Raw genomic sequence first — 20,070 nt, forward strand, 5'->3', positions numbered from 1 at the left:
CCCTTTCATCCTTTCCTTCCCTGCTCCAGGCCTGGCCCTTTATCCCATCCTCCTGTGGGGCCAACCATCTCCCCTCCCCTTGTAGCCCTTGTACTTCTTGGGTTCTTTCTCCCTCCTCTGTACTTCTTACATTAATAATACAGTTCTCCACCCCTACCTACTTTTTTTTTTTAATTAGGAAATCGCCTTCCCCTTAGAAGGAAATGTTTGAATTTTGGTAAATTCTGTTTTAAAGAAATCAATTAGAAACAGACATCACCAAGAGCTTTTGGGTGGGCTACCTCCAGCCTGAGCTAATGGACCTTGGTGTCAGCCCTGTCAGAGGGAAGGCCTTGTGGTTTCTCATTATCCTTCAGGGGGTTCCATATGGACTAATTCTTGTCATTCCATCCATACCAGCTCCCTTTTCCCCCCACCAGAAAAAGCAACAGTAAAGACATCCAGTGACCTGAGCCCTCAGGAGTGAGATGGAGGTACCCAATGCCCAGTGCTGGAAGAGGCCAGGGCAGAACTGGTAAATTCATGGGAATATACAAGGGAGTGAAGAAGTCGCTTGGGTCAACCACTCTCAAAGCTCCACTCAAGGCAGAACCCTTTCTGACTTTCCTATTCCATTTGCCAATTCCCTAAGACCTTCTGTTTGGGAGGTTACAAGGCATGGGCTGTGACGTGGCTGGAAAGACCCCACCTTCTTTACAAAAGTAGAAACAACCAAACCAAGATATGTTCAAAGGTGGGTGATTCTTCCTTCCAGTTTCCCTTTTTAAACTATTATTCTTTTCAATCCATGGAGCAATTGAGAAATGAGTATGCATCTCCCCTCCCCCTACCTCCTATCAAAACCTGGGAGACACAATAATAAAGAGAAACAACAACAATAAAACGAATAAACTCCTTGGCTTGTTTTTCCAGGGTGGCCAGACAAGGTGTGAAAATCCATATCTCCCTCTGGGCTGGCAGGTGGAAGTTTCTGGGAAGGCTGTGCTCCCTCCCTCCTCTCTTGCACCCCGCTCTCGCTCTCGCGTCCAGGCTGTCCCCCACCCCACCCAGCAGCCATCTCCAAGGCCAGCTTCCTCCTCCTGCTCTCTGCAGTCAGTCCTCCCCTGCGTCCCGGGCCAAGGCGGCAGGAAAGGCACCGCTACCTGCAGCCGCAAGACTCCACTACCATGTCCTCATACTGCTTGTAGACCACATTATTGCCCGCGTCGATGTACAGAATGCTGATGGGAGTCAATTTGGTGGGCACGCAGCAGCTGGGTGGGGTGGAGCCGGGATCCATTGAGTTCATCAGAGTCTGGATGATGGCGTGGTTGGTGGGCTCCAGGTGCGAGCGCAGCGGGAAGTCGCACACGCCCTCGCAATGATAAGCCTCATACTCCAGGGGCGCGATAATCCAGTCGTCCCAGCCCAGCTCCTTGAAGTTCACGTGCAAGGGCTTCTTACTGCAGCGTAGCCTCGACTTCTTGCCATGCCGTTTGCCGTGACGGCTGGCGAAGGCCGTGCGCCGCCGCCGACGACCAGGCGAGGGCAGCCAAGGCCCGGCGTCCGGGGCGCCCGATGGCGGTGGCCACGAGCCCTCGGCGCCCGCGCCGGGGCCCGCAGCCTCAGCGGAGCCCAGCTGTTCGCGCATCTCAGCGAACAGGTTCTTGCGCTGGGATCTGGTGAACACCACGAGCAGGGCGCGCTCCTGTGGGGACCGCACCCTCCGGCCGAAGCCCAGACTCCGCAGGTCCGGGGGCGGCGGTTGCTGGGGTCCCCGCGGGCGCGCCTCCACCTCTCCGAAGTCTGGCTCGCCCCACGCGGCCCGCAGCTCCAAGCACAGCTGCTTCCAAGGCTGGTGGCGCAGGCCCTGCCACACGTCGAAGACCTCCCAGCCGGCCGGGGGCGCCCCCTGCGGGTCTAGGGTCCTCGAGTCCAACAGCAGGGGCGACAGGCAAGGGAAGAGCTGCACGTGGAGTGGCCCTGAGGGAGGCCCCCAGGGCGCTGCGGGCGCCTGGCGATAGAGCCGCAGCTCTGCGCCCACCAGCTCTTCTTTGTCTGAGAGCGTGGACACATCAAACAAATACTTCTGTCTCCGGAGAGGAGTGTGCGAGAGATCGTCTGCGAGATAAAAAATAATTACAGTCAGTTTCACTTAAGGGGGAGATCAGCCCGGTGCTCCCTGGCCGTCCCCAGGAGGAAGAGGGCGGGGAGAGGGCAGTCCAGCTAAACCGACCCGGGCCGCTCCCCGGTTTCCCGCCCCAACCGTGCACGGCGTGGGAAAGGGACACACCAGGACTAGCCCCCTTCTCCTGGTCAGCTTTGGGCTCCCAGGGCAGAAGTCGGTGGCTGCTGGCAATCTGGCTGAGGCAGCGGCCTCCCGGATTTTCTCCCCAAGAGGCTGCGTAACCACTAATATGCTCTTTGTGGTCGCAAGTCTGGGCTGTGCTTCCCCCCAGCCCTCCTCTTCCACCGCTGTTCTCCTTGTCTCACATCGCAAATATCACCTCCTCCTAGAAGCCATCCCAGACCACCTTAATCTAAAGTAGTTTCTTTTGGTCACTATCCCAGGGCTTGGTTTATTACCTTACGTTTAGTATTATGTACAATTACCCAGTTTATATTTATTTCTTTACTGGTCTTTCCCAGTACCCCTCCTCATTAGGCCAGGCCAAAGGAGTTGCAACCCTCACTTGCATCTTACTCCACACGTCACCTAGACCCCTGGATGACCCAGAGTACACGCTGGTCAGTAGTGTGAAACTTTACAGGGAAAGGTTCTCAAACTGGTTGCTCAATTAGAATCTTCTGGAGAATTTTAAAAGTACCAGTGCTCCACCTTGCTCCAGCTAATTGAACCCCTTATCTAAGGATAGGTCCTGGGAGTGTGGTTCCTGAATGTTTGTTGACAGCTTTTCTTTTCTTTTCTTTTTAATTTCCAAGGTAATTTAAAGATGCAGTCCTAACTGCAGACGCCCCCCCCCCCCCAAATTCAGGGTCACATTGCTGCCATCGGGCAGTTTTGCTGAGGCATTTAGGCCCAAAACATTGCAGACAGAAGGAAGAGCTGCTATGTGATTTCCTTTCTTCTCTTTCTTTCATTTCTTCCTTCCTTCCTTACCAACAAATAAAAGTAGTGAGGCTTTCAAAAAATATGGTTGGGGTGGTAGGGAATAAACAAACATGCACACCAGACATTCATTGAGAAGTACCTGCAGTCAATGAGAAATAGATATACATGGAAGAAAAAAACCTTAACTATGTACAATTACACACACACACACGCATACACACAGAGTGATATCCCCCCCCTTCCTTTCCTTACACCCAATATGAAATTTCCTTGATTTGTAGCTAGACCTGAAGACAAGTTGTTGTTGTTGTTGTTGTTGTTACAAGTGAGAAAAAGAAATTTGGGACATATAGAGGGCAGCAGGCTTTAAAAATCCAAGGCAAATTCTTCTGAACCAAGACAAAATTGGACTCCTTTTTGACACATTTGTGCATGAAGCCAACCCACTTCAATGTGCAAAGCGGAAAGCTAACCAGATTTTCCTGGGCTGCCTTCCCATAAAATATTTACAACCCAGCAAATACAAAAATCCCCAAAGCCCCTAGCTTTCCCCAGAAGCTAGTAAAGTTTGGGTCGATTTCAATAGTAAAAGTGTCACTGGGTCCTGATCCGACCCTCAGTGCCTGTCCAGATGTAGCCCAGGGCCATGGACTCTGGAGCCTCAACCACACCCAGTCAGCACTCTGGGCTGACTGCAGGACCCGATGCCCTTCTCTAACACACATGCCCTGACCTGAGACAGAGCTGCGGGAAGGGTAAGAGAGGTGAAAAGGGAAAAGCTGCTAGAGGCAGTTGATTTATGGAAGCCAAGACCTTCAAACCAGCCAGGGTCACATTAACATCAGGGGGAATTCAGCATACTTTCTTCTTAAGAGAAAACTGTGACTGACTATGCTTAGCCATTGCCCAGATTTCTGGACCTATTGCCATAGACTTCACTTCCATACCTCCCCACTAAACCCACCAGTGAGGGCTGTGATGACAGGGACAACCCTCAGGCATTTGCTGTACAAGTTAAATGTTGTGAGGACTGGCATGATTCTAATTGTTACTTTATTAACCTCAGTTTTATAAGGTATTATATTGTATAAGGTATTTGTATTGTTCTCACACTACAGATGGGCAAACCAAGTCTTTGAGAAATTAATTATCCAAAGTCAGGATATGGTGATGCTGAGATCCATTTTTCAGTCTATTTAGTTCCAGAGTTGGAATTTTTAGTCCCTAAGCCCCAGTGCCTCATCACTGTAGTCCAGGTATTGGAATCTAGAAGCAGCCAATAGTGGCCAGGGTTTTAGGGATGGAGAACACAATCCATACTTGATAGGAACAAAACCTGACCTCCCTTAGGAAGTCATTTCCATCTCTGTTTACATAACTCTTGAGATAGTCTGTCACTAACTGGAGAGCATTAGTCAGGGATAAAGAAGAATGATGTATTTATTTCTCTCCCGTGCAACATGGACAGATCAGCCTGCTTTTGTTATCATTTTTTTAAAAGTGTGGGCTGATAAATGGTTAGTGCATGGTGGAATCAAAACTGAGGCAAACATCTCTAGCAAAAGGCACTTACTGATTCTACAACCTTGGGATTTCTAATAATCTTTCTAGCAAGACCAGCCCACATTTACCCTTTCAAGGACACTGAGAAGAATGCAAATGGAGCCTTCCACTTCCATCCTGCTCCCTTCTCTTCCCACTCCAGGAGCATCCCACACTTCCAGGGGTCTCACCTACATGCATGTGGACCTTTAGCCCATAGATCTCTGCATCCCAGCCCAACAGACACACATGCACAACAGTAGTATGGTTCTCTCTTGGGAGAATAGACCTGCTAAAGAAGCCCTCCAGGTATTGGAAGTGGTCTCAGGGATATTTTTGCAAGCATTTTGTGGCCCAAGTATCTAGAGGTTGGTCTAGAATATTGGCTTTCAAAGCTGCTAATCCTGCAATGGTCCCTACGTCTACCACACAATCACAGAGAAACATTAGAAACGCTAATTATCTCAGGCCCCAGAGGTTTGAGGTGCATTTCTAATGAGCCCCAAGGTGGTGCTGAATCTGCAAGTCCAGGGAATCACACTTTGAAAGCCCCTAGTGTAGGAGGGTATGTCTCCTGGGCTTCTTGGATTCCCTGCTCTATGGGACACCACATAGGGAGGGGTATTATTGAAGGAAGGGAAAAAACAAGGCCCTCTAAAGCACTGAGCCAAAAGCAGGGTCTTAAGCTGGTATCTCTCTCAGCTCTTTCCTGGACCCCACAGCTACCTTCATATTTTTAAAATCCTTTCAACCACATCATCTCTCACTAGGTCTCTAGAATTCTAAACAGAGGGTCCATGAAGGTGGCTGCTCTACACAGATCCCCTACAGACCACATTCCCCACCTGCCTGAACCTGCTCTGGAGCCATGCATCACAGAAATAGTCCAGAGGAGGCCTTGCCCTGGGGAATGTATGTATCACCATGCTCTGTAACCTGTAGACACTTTACCTGCAGACCCGGCTTCACAAAGGCTGGCCCAGGTACCATGGGTCACCTGTGTGCAGGAACCTGGCCCTTCCCACTGCCTTGCAAAAACTACCTCTCCCACTAAGTCCTATGTAAATGAGGAGTAATGTCATAAAATGACTCCATCCCTTAACTAGACTACACTTTCATTTCAAACTCTGTGGCACTTACATCCTGGAAATGAATCCTAAGCTTTAGGCCTTTAAATTGAAAATGATCAGTAATACACCCTGGGAGTTTTGTATTTTGCTTTTAATTTGAATTGTTACAACAAAGCTCATACGCCCAGTTAACTCAGTGTTTGCTGAGTATTAGACATAGTGACCTTTCAAGTTATAGTTGCTGGATTTATTTATCCTTTCTCCCTGGGAGGTGAGTAGAGACAGGAGGAAGAGAGAAAGAAAAGAAGGAAGAAACAAATCACTGGCATATTTGAATAAAATCCTTCATAACATGGAAAGCAAAGTTAGCAAAAGACTAAGAGCTCCTCATAGATACAGTTCTGGTGTGCAGTTAATTTAAAAAAATAATTAAATAAACAAAATAGGAGAGAGAGTTTGTTCAAAGGTACAATGTTTCCAATAGGCAAAATGAATGTAAGTTAAAAATACAAAATTTGGCAGGGCGTGGTGGCACAGGTTGCAATCCCAGTAACTCTGGGAGGCTGAGACAGGATGATCATAGCAAGTTCAAGGCCAGCCTCAGCAATTTAGCCAGGCCCTAAACAAACAAAATAAAAATAAATAAAAGGGTGGGGATGTAGTTCATTGGTAAATCTCCCCTGAGTTCAATCCCTAGTACCAAAAAAAGGGGGGTGGGGGTTATAAAAGATTAAAGAAGAAAACATGTGAGGGAACAAAAAAGGAACTAATTACTTACAAGGTAGATACCAATTTGCCCATGTTAACTGAAGAAATTGGCTTAGAAGGGTTAGAGCACCTGTCCATGGTCACAGCATGTGGCTGGAGGAAGCCAGAGAAGCAAACATCTGAGCAGAAAGGAAGATGCCTATGGTGCCGCCGACCAGACTCCCAGAAACCCAGCCCCAGGGCAGCCAGAGGGAGACTGCACAGCACCACTGAGGTGGCCCCGCCCAGGTGCCTCCTGTAGAAGACTGCTCCCTGAGCCAGTCAGCAGTGGGTTTCCAAAAACCTGAAACTTCCTTTGGTTGGAGACTTGGGGACACAAGGGCAGGCACTGCATTTCCCCCAAGACATCACTGGGGTATGTACGCAGCTACTGACCAGATGGCAGGACGACCCAGCAGACCTAATCAGCCACACAGTCACACCTCCGACCCACATACCCTGAGGCACAGATCCTGTGACTAGGCAACAGCTCAGCCTGAGAAAGCCTTTCCCACCCGACACACCTAAACCGGGATGGGGGGTTGAGAATAATCACTCATCAAAGGAAACCTCAGAAGTCTTTGCTGCTAAGCCTTTCCCACTCCCTCATGTTAGAGCCAGCAGCATCACTGAGCATCATGATAGACACATGCTGGGAGCTTTTAGGGCATTTTTTACTGAGTCCTTCTTGCAAGCATTAGAGATAATTCTTGTTTTTAATATATATAATATATATATTACATACATACATATATATGTATGTATGTATGTGTATATATATACATACACATATATATATATATATATATATATATATATGATCGTATTTATTTATATGCAATGCTAACAATCAAACCCAGTGCCTTACACATACTAGGCAAGCACTCTACCACTGAGATACAACCCCAGCCTCTAGAGATCAATCTTACTGTTATACTCATTTCTAGATGAGGAAACTGAAGCTCTTAGAGGTATCTCAACTCACCCATTGTCTCCCAACTAGTAAGGGACAGTTAGGGGAAGTGCTGAAGTTCCCAATTTCAAACCTGGAACCCCAGTCCTGAGGTCACATCTTTTAACATGGGTCCTGACTGGACAGTAGAGCAGAAGAAAGGGGAAACAGGATGAATGTGTGTTCATCCTAGATGTAATCAACATGGGTGGGCTGGGTTTCCCTAGCCTCCTCCCTTTTCTTTAGCAGAAGGAAGACTTTCAAGCTCAGAATTCATGGCCATGTTTGGAGTCATTTCTCCCCTAGGTATCTCAGCTTCAGCACTGCCCTGAGATATTATCAGGTTGGAAAACAAGCCAACGTATGAGATGAGTGAAAATGAACCACCAGTCCCTACCCCTGGAAAGTCAAGACCTCTCAGAGCACTCGGTGCTTCAACTATTTACTGTACACCTGGGATACCATTATTTCCTAGGTATCCCCTGAGGATGGACATAGTCCTGAGTCAGGCCCTATTAAGATCTCAGCCTTGTGAAATAATGGCCATTTCCTAAGCATCCTCACCAAATTGGAGAATTTGGGAGCCATCCATACAGTTCACCCTTTCCAGAGTGTTCTTGCTTGACCCCAGTACTCTTGCTTAACTTACTAGCCTACTAATTGTAATAGCAAATACCCATAATAGCACTATGTGCTGGGCATGATCTAAATTCTTTTAATCCTCAAAATCACCTATAATCTGGCCATGACACACAGAATATACCAACTGAAATTTCATGCCATACACCATAAAATTGTACAATTGTTGTGTCAAAGTAAAAAAAAAATATTTTTCAAAAACTTGCCTCTGAAAAAAAGTATTACTATAAACAAAAACATAGGAATCTAGAGAGTAAACTAGCCCAAGATAGTAGGTGGTAGAACCAGCAGCTTAGCTCCAGTATCTGCCTCTGCTCTCCGTGTCCCAGCCCTTGATGTCTGTGCCTCAGTGTCTTAGCTCTTACATACTTCCCATGCCTGGAAGGAGGAAGGGCTTCTCCCCTAGTCTGCAGAATCACTCATTTCCTAATCAGCAGAACTGAAGAAATTTCACAATAAGACTTTTGAAAAAGAACTTACAAGGAAAGAATTTTCTCATCTACAAAACGGTGATTATAATTACAGCTCACAGGGCCACGGGGCAGGGCAAAGGAGATAAGTGTGAATAATTTCTGGAGAAGTTATACACGTGTTAGTTACTACTGACAATGTGAAATGAGCATAGGAATTGACTATGTGACAAAAATTTAAATCCTGATCTGTGACCTAGTGACTTGGTGACATTGGTTAGACTAGGTTACATAATCTATCCCAGACTCATATGTCTCCTCTGTAAAGTGGGAGAACCACTGCTCCCTTGCAGGATCATTGCAAAGGTCAGAGTCAAGGCACCCAGGGGTCACAGTTCATGGAACACCCCCAGAAATGCAGCCAAAATTACTATAACTACCCAACATCATGGTAGGAAGAGGTGGAGCTGTCCTTTTCTTGGTCTCCTTTAGGAGATGTGATTCAGTTCTCTCCACAAGATATCCAGAAGTGAATGGATGTAAGGCACTGCTGGGCATCATGGACAAAGAAAGCATCAGGTGCGTCCTGTTCCTGTTCTTCCTGATCAGAGGAGGTCCAGTGAAGGTCAAGGCTCAGCTGGACTGCAGCCTTGTTCCTATTATACTGATTCTTCTCCATCCTGTCATGACATTTCTGACACTGCTGTCCCTTCCACAATGCCAGGTGACCAAGGACCTCTACCCCATCTCATCAAGGATTGGGTCTTTCTGCAATTTTCTCCTGGGGTGTGGGAAACAAAGCTGGCCCGCGTACTAACTCATAAGACTAGAGGGCAGGGGCAGGGGCAGGGGCAGGAGCAGGGGCAGCCCCCCGGGTGGCCCTGGACTTCCTCTCTCTTCTCTTGGCAACTTTTCTGGTGCCTGGTCTACAGTCTTTCCTGGGTAGGGAAAGGATGTTCCTCATCCTCACCTGACAAAGGCCACTGACATGTTGGGGCAGCACGTGTGGAAATGAATGACCCTATGGCTGCAGCACCCTGTGGTGAGACTGGAACCTGCTGCAGGTCAGCTAGGGAGATTGTCTTGGTGGGTCTGTACCACCCTCTCACTGGCCCAGCTTTTCTCCAGGTCTCTGGCTTTCTCAGTGCCTTCCCCAAATACTTGGCCTGCATTCCGTTCCTCAGCTTCTGCTCTCTTTCCAAAGACCAGAAAGGCTCAAGGTGTGTCCTCTTCCACTGAATTTCTGCTTTTCCCGTCCTCTCGCCCTGGCCTGGTAGATCTGCACCCTACACACCATGAGCCTGAGCTTTGTAGACCCCGTGGGCTAAGCGGTTCTGGTAGTCTGAGTCCCATGGAGAAATTCCATCAAGCTACGGATCATCATGAGGCAAACATGTGAAGCTTGGGTGGAAAGAAGGGAAAGGGCACCTTGGCTCCCAAACAAAAGTAAACACAACTGCACGCGTTCGCTGCGGAGCCCTAGCAAGATTTCCACGGAGGCAACTCCAACCCCACTGGCACTGATTTTTGGCGGACGACAAGGGCCGGGGACAGACCTTTTCCCTGAGCACAGAATACATCCAGCAGAAGCCACCTTTTGTCGCTAGAGGGTAAGACATATTCATTTACAAAGTAGTTTGTATGAACTTTGCCAGTGAAAATTTTCTGGGCTCTCTCTTTCTTGGTGGGCGGTGGCAGAAGAACCAGAAAAGAAGAGCCAAGATCGAAGACAATGCCCCAGGCATCTGTCGTCTCATCGCGGTCAAACCCTGGGCTCCGGACTATTGCGGCTCAAATATTCGTTTGATAACACAGCAAATCAAAATCAATCAGAAGCTCGTCCCCCAACCTTCCCTCACACCTTGCTGCCTCATGCAAGCCGCCTCTGCTCTGCCCAGGAGTTTCCGCAGGTCGCCGCCCCTGGGTAAGGTGCTGGGCCCGACCAAGGTGATTTGCTAGGGTGAACTTCCTTGAAGGGTCCACAAGTAGCCAAGGGGAGCATCACGGGCACTCTAAGAAGGGCTCTGGGGGCGGGAGGTTTTCTCAGTCCAATAGCCGCCTTTGGCGCTGGAACACGACCAGGTCGCTTGGCTTGCAGGCTTCAGATGAAAAGTAAAAGATGCCCTCCCCAACCAGCACTGAGGTTGCAGGTAGAGGGAGGGGTTCACACTGGCATGCAGTCGTGGGCAGACTGTTGGGCTTTCAGCGCTTTGTGGTACTGCTCAGGAGAAACTGCAGTGATGTGTTCTTTAAGGTGCTGAACTGGGTCCAGACTCAGAAGTAAGGAATCGTGGCAAGCCCGCGTGAGAGGTGGATCTTGGTCTGACTTCCGAAACAACGAAACAAAGTGGCAAAATGAGATTCTTGTTGTTAACTGTAGGCGGTAGCCTCGAATTTTTTTCAATTTCTCTCCCCAAGGAGCCTCCAAGCGGCGGTCGTCGCGGAAGTCGGGAAGGGGCTGTTTGCCTGGAAGCCAGGTTTGCAACGCAGGCGCATCGATTTCCCTAGTCTCCTAGGCTATTTAGGGATGATCCCATCCCACCCCGAAGACAACCCTCTGCTCTTCTGCTCAAACTCAGCACCAACTTGTGCCAGAGGCCAGCCCCTCTCGTCACTTGCACGCCCACTATCTGGTCCTTAAACCAGGCCCCGCCCCCAGGCTCGCGGGCCACTGGCTGAGCAGCGCGCGCTCCTCCAGAAATGGTCGCGGCCCGCAAGCGGCGGGTCTGCTCCAAGATCCTGCAGCTCTTCACTCCAAACGTACCTATCCGTCGGCCTCCAGCAGTGCGTGCCAATAGACAGTCCTAGAAGATGGAGGACGGCAACCTTGGCACCGTTCGACCCACAAGGACCTGCTTAATTCCAATGAACAGGAGATACTATTTAACAGACTTTAAGCTTAAAAATAAACAGGACGTGGGGAGAGAGTGGGGGAATGCCACGCAGTGGGTGAGATGGATACACATCCCCGCTTCCCACACCCCAAGGGTTCGGTTCAATTCTGTCCTCTCATCTAAAGAAAGCATTGTTGGATCCAGATTACTCAATACTCGAAGGATTATCGAACTAATTAATGCCTTTCACTTTAGCTGAAAGCCACCAGGAGTTATTGTTGATTTGCCCTGGGTAGTTCGAAGCATTCAGCAGTCCTGGCAGGAAGCAAAAGTTCGGCTTCAACCCTATTTCTAACATACTCCCTGCCCCCAACCTCTCTATTCCGTTCCCTCCCCACCACCTCCCCCAGGAAGATGCACCACCATTGGTGAGGTATGCTGGTATCCCCAGGACTCCTGCTAGGAAAAACAGGAGTTTTTTATATACTTGGGCCTCCATCAGTGCAGCACCCCGCATTCCCAGAGGATCCAGGCTGCATGCGTCCTCTGTGATAGGAGAGTTTTCAGGTCCCGAATCTGTTGGGTGGGGGGCGAGGGGGAGTAGTTGTCACAAGGCCTGCAGTAGGCTGTGGCTTGGGTGGATTTTAATTATTTTCTCTCAATGTACAGAAATGTTGATCCCCTCCCCCACCAGCAACTCCACTGCACAAACTCCCAGAGGCCTGACAGCCTCCACAGTTGAGGAAAACACACAATGTCCTCCTCAGATTAGCCTCTCTGGCTGCCAAAGAGGCTCACCAAGAATGCCGGTGCAACCTGCCTTCTCCCTGCAGAAGACACTAGGTGTTTTTAGCTTCTTGATTTTCCTTGTAAGGAGTCTCTTATGGCCTTATGGATGGGGATGACTATAACTGATACAAATAAGGCCATGGGCAAGGAGTTGGTTTGTGGCCTTTAAGGTAGAACAATTCTATCTAGAAGAATAGAACAAATTTCTAGTTTAAGGCTTCCTCCCCTCTCCCCCTAGGCTTTTCCCAGAACCCTGTGGTTCACCGGCGGGAGGAGCATCTTGAACCTGGACTTCCTTACAGACTCCGCACTGGTGATCCTGCCCGCGCGCTCTCACAAGCACACACTTGAACACTTAGCAAGACTTTCCCAAGGTTGTTCCCTCTTTCCGGGGAAATAAAGCCTAGATTGGAACCTTCTGCCGGCTTCCTCACTTGGCCGTCTGGTCTGAATTAGTGTTTTTATAAGGGACTCAAACAAATCGAATACAAGGTCACCAAATAATTAACAGTTGCGAATTCCCTCCGTCCCCATTAAAATACTTCCTTGCTTATATTTCATTTTCCGTTTGCCAACGACAACAGGGTCCCGACAAAAGCGCTTCGGCGTTGATTACACCATTCTGAGGCCCAGGTCCACCCAGAAACCCGCTGTTTTGCATAAACATGATGTACTAGACGAACTTCAGTCGTGGAGGGAACTATGTGTCTTTGAATGTCCTCGGGGCAGAAGGCCTATCCTCAGCATTGTCCTGCCCTACCCCCTGATAATCACGATCCACGGGGTAACTGGAAAAGTCAACATGCAATTAGCAGCAGAATCTCCGGAGAGTCATTTCTAGGTGTCAATTTCCTCAAGGATGTTCCGACTTCGTTTTGGTTTTTATCTATTCCTCACTGGCTCCTTTTTAAGACCATTGTTGTAAAAACAACAACAAAAATTTAAATTAAAGAATATTCTCATTTCAAAGCCATCTGGAAATCTAACTCAGCAATACTTTTTATACTCATTTTGTTTCCTTCATCCTTGAGAGTTTTTTTTTTCTTATATGGTGCTTATATAAGCTTGCAATTCTAAGTCAGTCTCTCTCTCTCTCTCTCTCTCTCTCTCTCTCTCTCTCTCTCTCTCTCTCTCCTCCATCCCTCAGCCCAGTTGAATTCTTTCATAGAAGTTCTAATTGTCTGTTTTTCCCAGGCCCCAGCATTGGGAGCCTGGGGCTCCAGTACTAATGTCGTTTTTAATGAGTGATTTCATGAGCTAACTGTAATTTTGCTATATCCAATTGATCCATTCTGATCCTTTGCCTGCACTGATACACATACAGGCACATGCTTTCTCATCTTTATGAATCCAAACTCACTTTTAAGGCACAATAAAGGCATTTTTAAAAGATCAGGGATCTAATGAGTTTTGTGCCTCTGTTAAAATAAATATAAGAAGAAGCCAGGTACAACACAAATTCAGACCTTTAAATTTAACGTTGCATGAGAACTCCTAACGAGTTTTTTAAAGACTAGAGTGGAATATTAGGCCACAAAAATCTCATTTTTTAAAACTTCTTCTTGCCACCATTCTTAAAATCCTCTTTCCCCTTACCTACTCATATAATGCCCTGTTTTGTATTCAGAGTTTAGTACCTTATATGAATTTTCTCCTCTCACTAGCTAGCTGAGTGACCTTGATCAACTTATTTAACATCTCTGCTTTAATTCACCTGTAAAACAGGGAAGTTACAGGTGAGAATTAAATGTAATAATTCATACAATAGATTTTAGCAGAGGACTTGCCCCACAGCAACAGTTCAATAAATCTTTATCGTTATTATTACCCTTAGATGTTTAAAGAGCAAACCAAAAGGAAGAACTTTTTTTTTTTTTAATCTTGCAATAAGGTCTCCTCATGGAAGTTGGGAGAGGTAGCAGCAGGTGGAATAGTACAGACATCTCAGTTGAGCTAGAGCACTTTTCACTCATCGAGGACAGAGTTAATCTCTTCCATTCTCAACCTCAGGCTTCAGGTATAACTTAGGTTCCCAGGTTAGGAAGGCTTTTGACAAATACTGTGAGTCACTCATGCCTCTTGAACCGGCTTTGGGGCTCCTTCCCTTTCCTTTGCTCCTCCCCTTGGGGGACCCTTGCTCCTCAGAGCCAAGCCTGCCACACTCTTCAGCGATTTAAACATCCCTGAGGCAACACAACTGACCCAGTACTAGGCTGGCCCCTGCTCTTTCCTCCTTGCCCTGCCATCCTTAGGTTGGGGGAGGGGTTGTTGCAGGGTTTGGCGCGTTTAAGAACCCCCGCGTGAGACCGGCGGAAGTCCTCGCCAGGAGCCGGGGATGCGCGCGGCTAGCGGGTCCCTTCCATCACGGGAGACTAGACACCGTTTGATATGTTATGACATGAACCCTCAATTAGATCGCTGAGTTGAAACACTCCAATCAGGGGCCCGATGCTAAGCAAGCCCCGGAAGGTCCAGCCCGAGGTCACCGCCGGTGACACATCAAATCAAAATCAGTGAGAGGGAAAGTGAGGCTTTTCCTTTATCAAGCTAGGGCTGCAGCTAGCAATGTACCCCCTCCTCTGCGCTCCCCTCCCGCCAGCTGCTCCGCACTCCTTCGCCCTTGCGAGGCAAGCGACAATCTGCACCGCCTTCCTAGACAACTAGCTGTGGTTCTTCACGTTTTCTGGGAACTGGGGAGTGGAGGGGACTCAGCCTTTGAAGTTGCGGTTTCAGGAATCAGGCTGCATCTCCCAACCAGTGCAGACCTCTCGCAGCCCCAGCCCCTTGATTCTGGGGTTGAAGCTGGACGGACATCTGGGGTTCTGTCCGACTGGCCTAGAGACCTTGGCTCGGGAACAGAAGCCCCCCCAACCCAGGCGCGAAACCAATCCTTTCCTCTGCTTCCCGCGCCAGGTGGTTCACAGAGCGGTGCCCCAGGGTCTGGGATCGGGAGGCTGCAGGGCAAGATACGGTGAAGAGAGTCCGTATCTACAAGGGACACCTCTTCCCCCTTGCCTGAATTCAGAAGGTCTCCATAAGCAGGGTCCCTTGGTCTAGTGCCAAACTCACAGGACACAGCCAGCCAGTCAGGGGTGCGTGCTTGGGGGGGAGGAGCAAAGATTCTTGCCACTTCCCGGGAAAAGAAAAAGAGCGCCCAACTGCCGGCCAGCCTAGGCCTCCAGGATTTCTTCCCTTAGGGAAGGCCTCTTTAGTTTTCTTTTAGCTTTCTTAGTCTCTCCTTTGGCAAGGTAGAAAAAAGCGGAAAGTTAGAGGACTTGGAGGTAGGGTGGCAGGAGGATGCAGACTAGCAGAGAGAGTAGTACCCGGGCCGGGGACCTAGTTGCAACACTAAGAAGAAGTCACGTGCCTTTGCAAAAGTGACTTTTGTAAACCTAAAATCGTCATAAAATACATGGCGTTAATTTGCCGTCAGGACCTTTCAGCAGCTCATAATCCCGCTGACCTTGGGCTACAGCGGCGCACGCGGCGTGGGCAGGACCTCCGCGCGCAAGGAACGCGACTGCAAGGTAGAAGTTAAGGGCTCGAGATGCTGTAGAGCCGAGACTGAGAGCCGTTAGCTCGCTTTGAAAAGCTTTAAGAACGCGTGAGCACTCAAGCAGCCATAGCTGAGGTAGTTGAGCAGGCTATTCTGCAGGAACCTCAGGGCTCTCTGGGTTCCTGGGCAGTCCCACTTTCACCCACCTGGAAGCGGAACCCTTAGCGAAGTTAAGTCTGGGGAATGGATAGCTATAGCTGCCTAAATCTCTTCTCATTTCTTGCTTCTCCTTGCCCTTCTCTTTCCCCTTCCTTTCCTTTTCCTCCCTTCCTTTCTTCTCTCTCTAAGCATTATTGTCTCTCCTTGTTAGGAGCGGTGGAATTTCCCCCAGTTTGTGATGGGGGGTGGGCCACGAGGTTTCCTCGAAAGCACTAACACGCTGAGGACCTGCGATGGTGGCAAGAAGTGGGTTGCAAGAATTTTCTCAGGCTCCCACTTGTGCACCCGATTTGGCAGAGGCGAAGTGGAGCGGGGGCCCTAGATGCTCAGAGAGAGGAGCTTAGAAGTGTACCCACGTGCATTAAATAGCAACAACTCCTAAACTTAGTGGACCCTCCCCCCAGCCCGCCCTTCCACTTGCTGCTACTACTACCTTTGCAGAAACCAGAGGCTCGGAGCCTCTGGGTGCTTGACGCTGGAGGGAGAAAAATGGTAGAAGCCTCTGGGCACGCGACTGGCTGAACACCAGCTGATGATTCCCACACTGGGACACACGGAAAACCCGCGCAGCGTCTGCACCACAGCACAGCCGGACACAGCTAGCTGACTGGCTCCCTCGACGGTTGGACTAGCTGGGGCCGGCTTTTCCCCGGAGCGACTAGAGCTTTGAGCTTTCCATTGCTCACTGGTTCCCTAGGGCCCGCCTGGTCCGTCCCAGTAGTCCAGGCCTAGGGCTGCGCGTCCTACACAACCCGAGACCTAGAGGTACAGAGTCCATCATTCCTCGCCCTGACCCTTCTCCATCCCTGGTTGTCTGCCTACCACTTCCCTTCCTTTATGCGTCCTCCACTAGCCAACAGATGAGCGGCCACCACGATGCTTTCTGCAAAAGTCGGGGAAGGAAGGAAAGAAAGAAAGAAGGACGGGAGGGAATATTGTAGACTGGAGCAAAATCTGCAGCCGCATTCAGAAACTTACTCAGGCTTTAGAAAAACAATTTAGAAAAGAAAAGAAAGGGGGAGGTGTCCTGAGCGAGAAGAGAATTCACAAATGCAGCTTCCTGCCAGAGCTGGAGCCGCACTCTGGCTGCGGAGCTCCAGCCGGAGAGGACTTGGGCGTCTTCTTTGCCACTTACCTAGTCCTCTGTCTACAAAGCTAGTGATCGTATTAGCCGACTTGGAAGACTGGAAAAAGCTGGCATTGATGCCCAGCTTCTCTGCAATGGAATAAGTTCTGTAGATTGACAGCATGTACTCATGGGGCACCACGCGCGGACCTCGGCCGGGCTGCTCCTGCGCCGGGGTCTGCTGAGACGATTGCCGCTGGGGCTCGTCCTGCGGCCGCGACTGGGGCTCCTGGAGCTCCTGGGGCGTCCGACCCGCGGCATTCTCTCGCGGCACCCGCGGCATCTTCCCTTCCTTGCGGCTCCTTATGCCCTTGGTGGAGTCCAACTCAGCGGAGGACGAGGAGGAGATGGAAGCTTGCTGGAAACCGGGCAAATCCCACAGGAAACTGATGAGGAAAACGGCCCAGAGCAGGACCCTGGGAGTATCCATGGCGAGAAAGTGGCCGTGTTTCCCCAAGAGGCGGCGGCGACGGCGCTGGGCGCGAAGGGCACGGAGTGGCTGGACAGCGGCTGGGGCCCGGCTCCTCGGGCAGATTCCGAGTGCGAAGAGCCGGGTCCCAGGCACACAAACCCCGGGCCTGCCACGCCCCCTCCCGCCCCTCGCCGGGAGGGGAGGGGAGACCGGGCAGTGCAGGGGAGGGGAGGGTGGGAGGAGAGGCCGGGTGGTGCGGGCAGGAGGTGTGGGGGAGAGGGGCCGCGGTGTGCCGGTGTAGCAGGAAGACGCAGCGCCCCCGCGGGACGCGTGCGGGATGGCCGGCAGGAGGTCGCAGAGCCGGTCCTAAGCAATGGCTTGGGGAGGGCGGGCCGCCGTCCCGCGGTTGGGGAGCGAGGGCCTGCCCTCAGCCACAGTGTACCTCTAGCACTCTCTGAGGAGCGGTCGCTCCGCAGCGGCTCGCGGGCTCTAGGTCCTCGCCACTCGCTGCATTGAGCGGCCCGGAACCAGGAAGGCGACGGAGGCGGCGGCGCCCCCGAGAGACAGCTGGGATCTGGCGCCCCTGCCGCTGGCTGCCGCGCTAGCTCCGGGCGGTGGTACCTTCTCTCCCCGGCCCCAACCGCCAGGCGGGTCCTTGGCTGCCCTCAGGGACCAGCCCAGAGCCTGAGAAGCCTCGCGGTGGGCCCGACGCAGGGCCCAGCACCGGACAGTCCCATTCTCTCCGTGGGGTACCGCTCTCCACAAAGACAGGCGTCTATTCCCAACCCTCGAGGTCAGGCAAAGGCCATGAGTCTTTAGAGTTTGGATCGATGCTAAAAGCTGCTGCGCTCCCCTGCAGGCCCCAGCCTCTCCTGTCGCAGTCCCCAACTTCTTCTGACGCTGGCTTTAGCCGCTGCGTTTCTCCGTCGCCGGCTCGCGGGCTCCTGTTGCCTCCTGCGGCCTGCCCCCCACCTCAAGTGCAACCCCATTTTCCTTCTCTTCGGTCCTTCTGGTCTTCAAGACTTCCTCCTTCCCCAAGTTCCTTCTGCATTCCAATCTTTCTTTCCCCAGCCTGCTTTTCTTCTCGCACTGCCCTCCCATCTCTCTCTGCTTCCCACCCTCTGTCTTCCCGGCTTCCCCACTCCCCTTCCAGCGGACCCCTCCCTTTGCAGCTCTACCCCAATCTGTTTCTCTTCAGCCCAGCCTCGCCCCATCACGAGTTTCCTTTATCTGTCCCCAGATTCCCCGTGCCTGTCTTCCCCGCCCACTGCCTCGCTCCTTCCTGGGCCTGAACGCAGGAAGGCTGGCGGCAGAGTGCTGCTCCTAGCTCCCACAGTGCTCTGTGCCTTGCACGATTATTGGGTACTCAAGCACAGATCACAATATGTTCCCCTTTAATCGTACCAATACTCTGAGATTGGTGTGACTATTTTCACTTTCCAGAATGAGAAAAATCAGACTGAAAGAGGTTAAGTGACTTTTCCAGGATCACTCAGCCAGGAGGTATGCAGCCAAGGACAGAACCGGGACTTGGCCCCTCAGCTCAGTGTCTTCTCCCTCCAGCAATCATACCTACTCCTCCAATATCACCATTTCATTTCTTGCTTTTTTTCTTCTTGTTGTTCTTGTGGTTTCATTTCATCTCAGGTAGTATCCTTCTCCCTCATACTGTTTTATTTATTTATTTTTTGAGGTATTTCCTCTCTCTACTCTCCTCCCTCTCACTTTCTTTCCCTTTCTATTTTTTGCCATTTCATCTCCTCTTTGTTCCTTACTAGAACTTTTTGCCTGACAGCCTGCAGGGGGAGAGAGCTTTGCTTCTCTTCTGGTTCTATACTGTTAATTTCCTTAAAGTTTGGGCCATGTCTTCCATCCTGGATGGCCACTGTCCTCCCCAGGAAACGGCAAACACCCACAGAAGACATGTGCATCAATCATGATTCTGAGACCCTTACATTTAATCTTCACAAAAATCCTGTTAGGTGCTGTATTATCCCTGCATTGCAGTCAAGGAAACTGAGGCCCAGTCTCACTGCTCCAGAGTCTGAACTCTTAACCACTGGGCTATGGAACTTCACTGCCCTCCTTTTGATCTCCTCCATGGATACTTCTGGCTCTATCTCAACCCTACCTATGTCCCTAGTTTCATGATTGTCAAGTTCTTATACTTGAAAGTGCTTTACTATAGCCTTTTCTTTTTTCTTCTCTCTTTTCTAAGTTAATAACACAAAAGGAAATGGAACAGAAAAAAAAAACATAGTTTAAGGATTCTTTTTCCACTACAACAGAAAAAATGATTTTGCCTTTATAGGTCCCCTTCCACACTTCATTTTTGGTGCATATGTCCTTTTCATATTATTGCTACAAGGATAGATGCCATGTCAGATTCTTCCTTTGTTCCTTTTACTACCAAACCCATTGCCTTCAACATTTCTCTGTGCTCTCTGCCCCTCCTACTGGCCTACAAATGCCTCTTCTGCAAAACCACACAAACTCTTCATTTCTCATTTTCTCTTCTGCCTACCTGCTACCTCTGGGACGCACGCGGTCTTGTTTGGCCTGCTCAGCATCTTGTTCTGCACATCCGCCTCTCAAGTGTCATCCAGGAGAGGCTTCCTCCTTGTGGTCTGTCTCTATTCCTTCCCTCAGGGAAATGAACACTTGTGGTTTCTGTTATCATAACTTTAATTTCTATCAATGTGGTGTCTGGTTAATGATGATTCATGGGTTTGGACCCTCCAACCAATAAGTATATTTCCTGCCCACAGGGGCAACCCTGCAT

The 20,070-nt window shown here is 50.0% G+C and overlaps 1 protein-coding gene across 1 annotated transcript; it reads right to left on the reverse strand.

The window, feature by feature from the left end:
• Positions 1 to 1,096: 1,096 nt before the first annotated feature.
• On the reverse strand, positions 1,097 to 17,425 carry Gdf6 (growth differentiation factor 6). The gene is made up of 2 exons (XM_046464596.2): positions 16,886 to 17,425; positions 1,097 to 2,100 (listed from the first exon to the last, which is right to left on the reverse strand). Exons 1-2 carry the CDS (start codon positions 17,304 to 17,306, stop codon positions 1,139 to 1,141), a joined length of 1,383 nt encoding a protein of 460 aa, XP_046320552.1. The 5' UTR covers positions 17,307 to 17,425; the 3' UTR covers positions 1,097 to 1,138.
• Positions 17,426 to 20,070: the final 2,645 nt, after the last annotated feature.

The sequence above is a fragment of the Marmota monax genome, unplaced genomic scaffold (genome assembly GCF_021218885.2).
Source record: "Marmota monax isolate L192 unplaced genomic scaffold, Marmota_monax_Labrador192_F-V1.1 WCK01_AAM20220418_F8-fsc00003, whole genome shotgun sequence".
NCBI lineage: Eukaryota > Metazoa > Chordata > Mammalia > Rodentia > Sciuridae > Marmota > Marmota monax.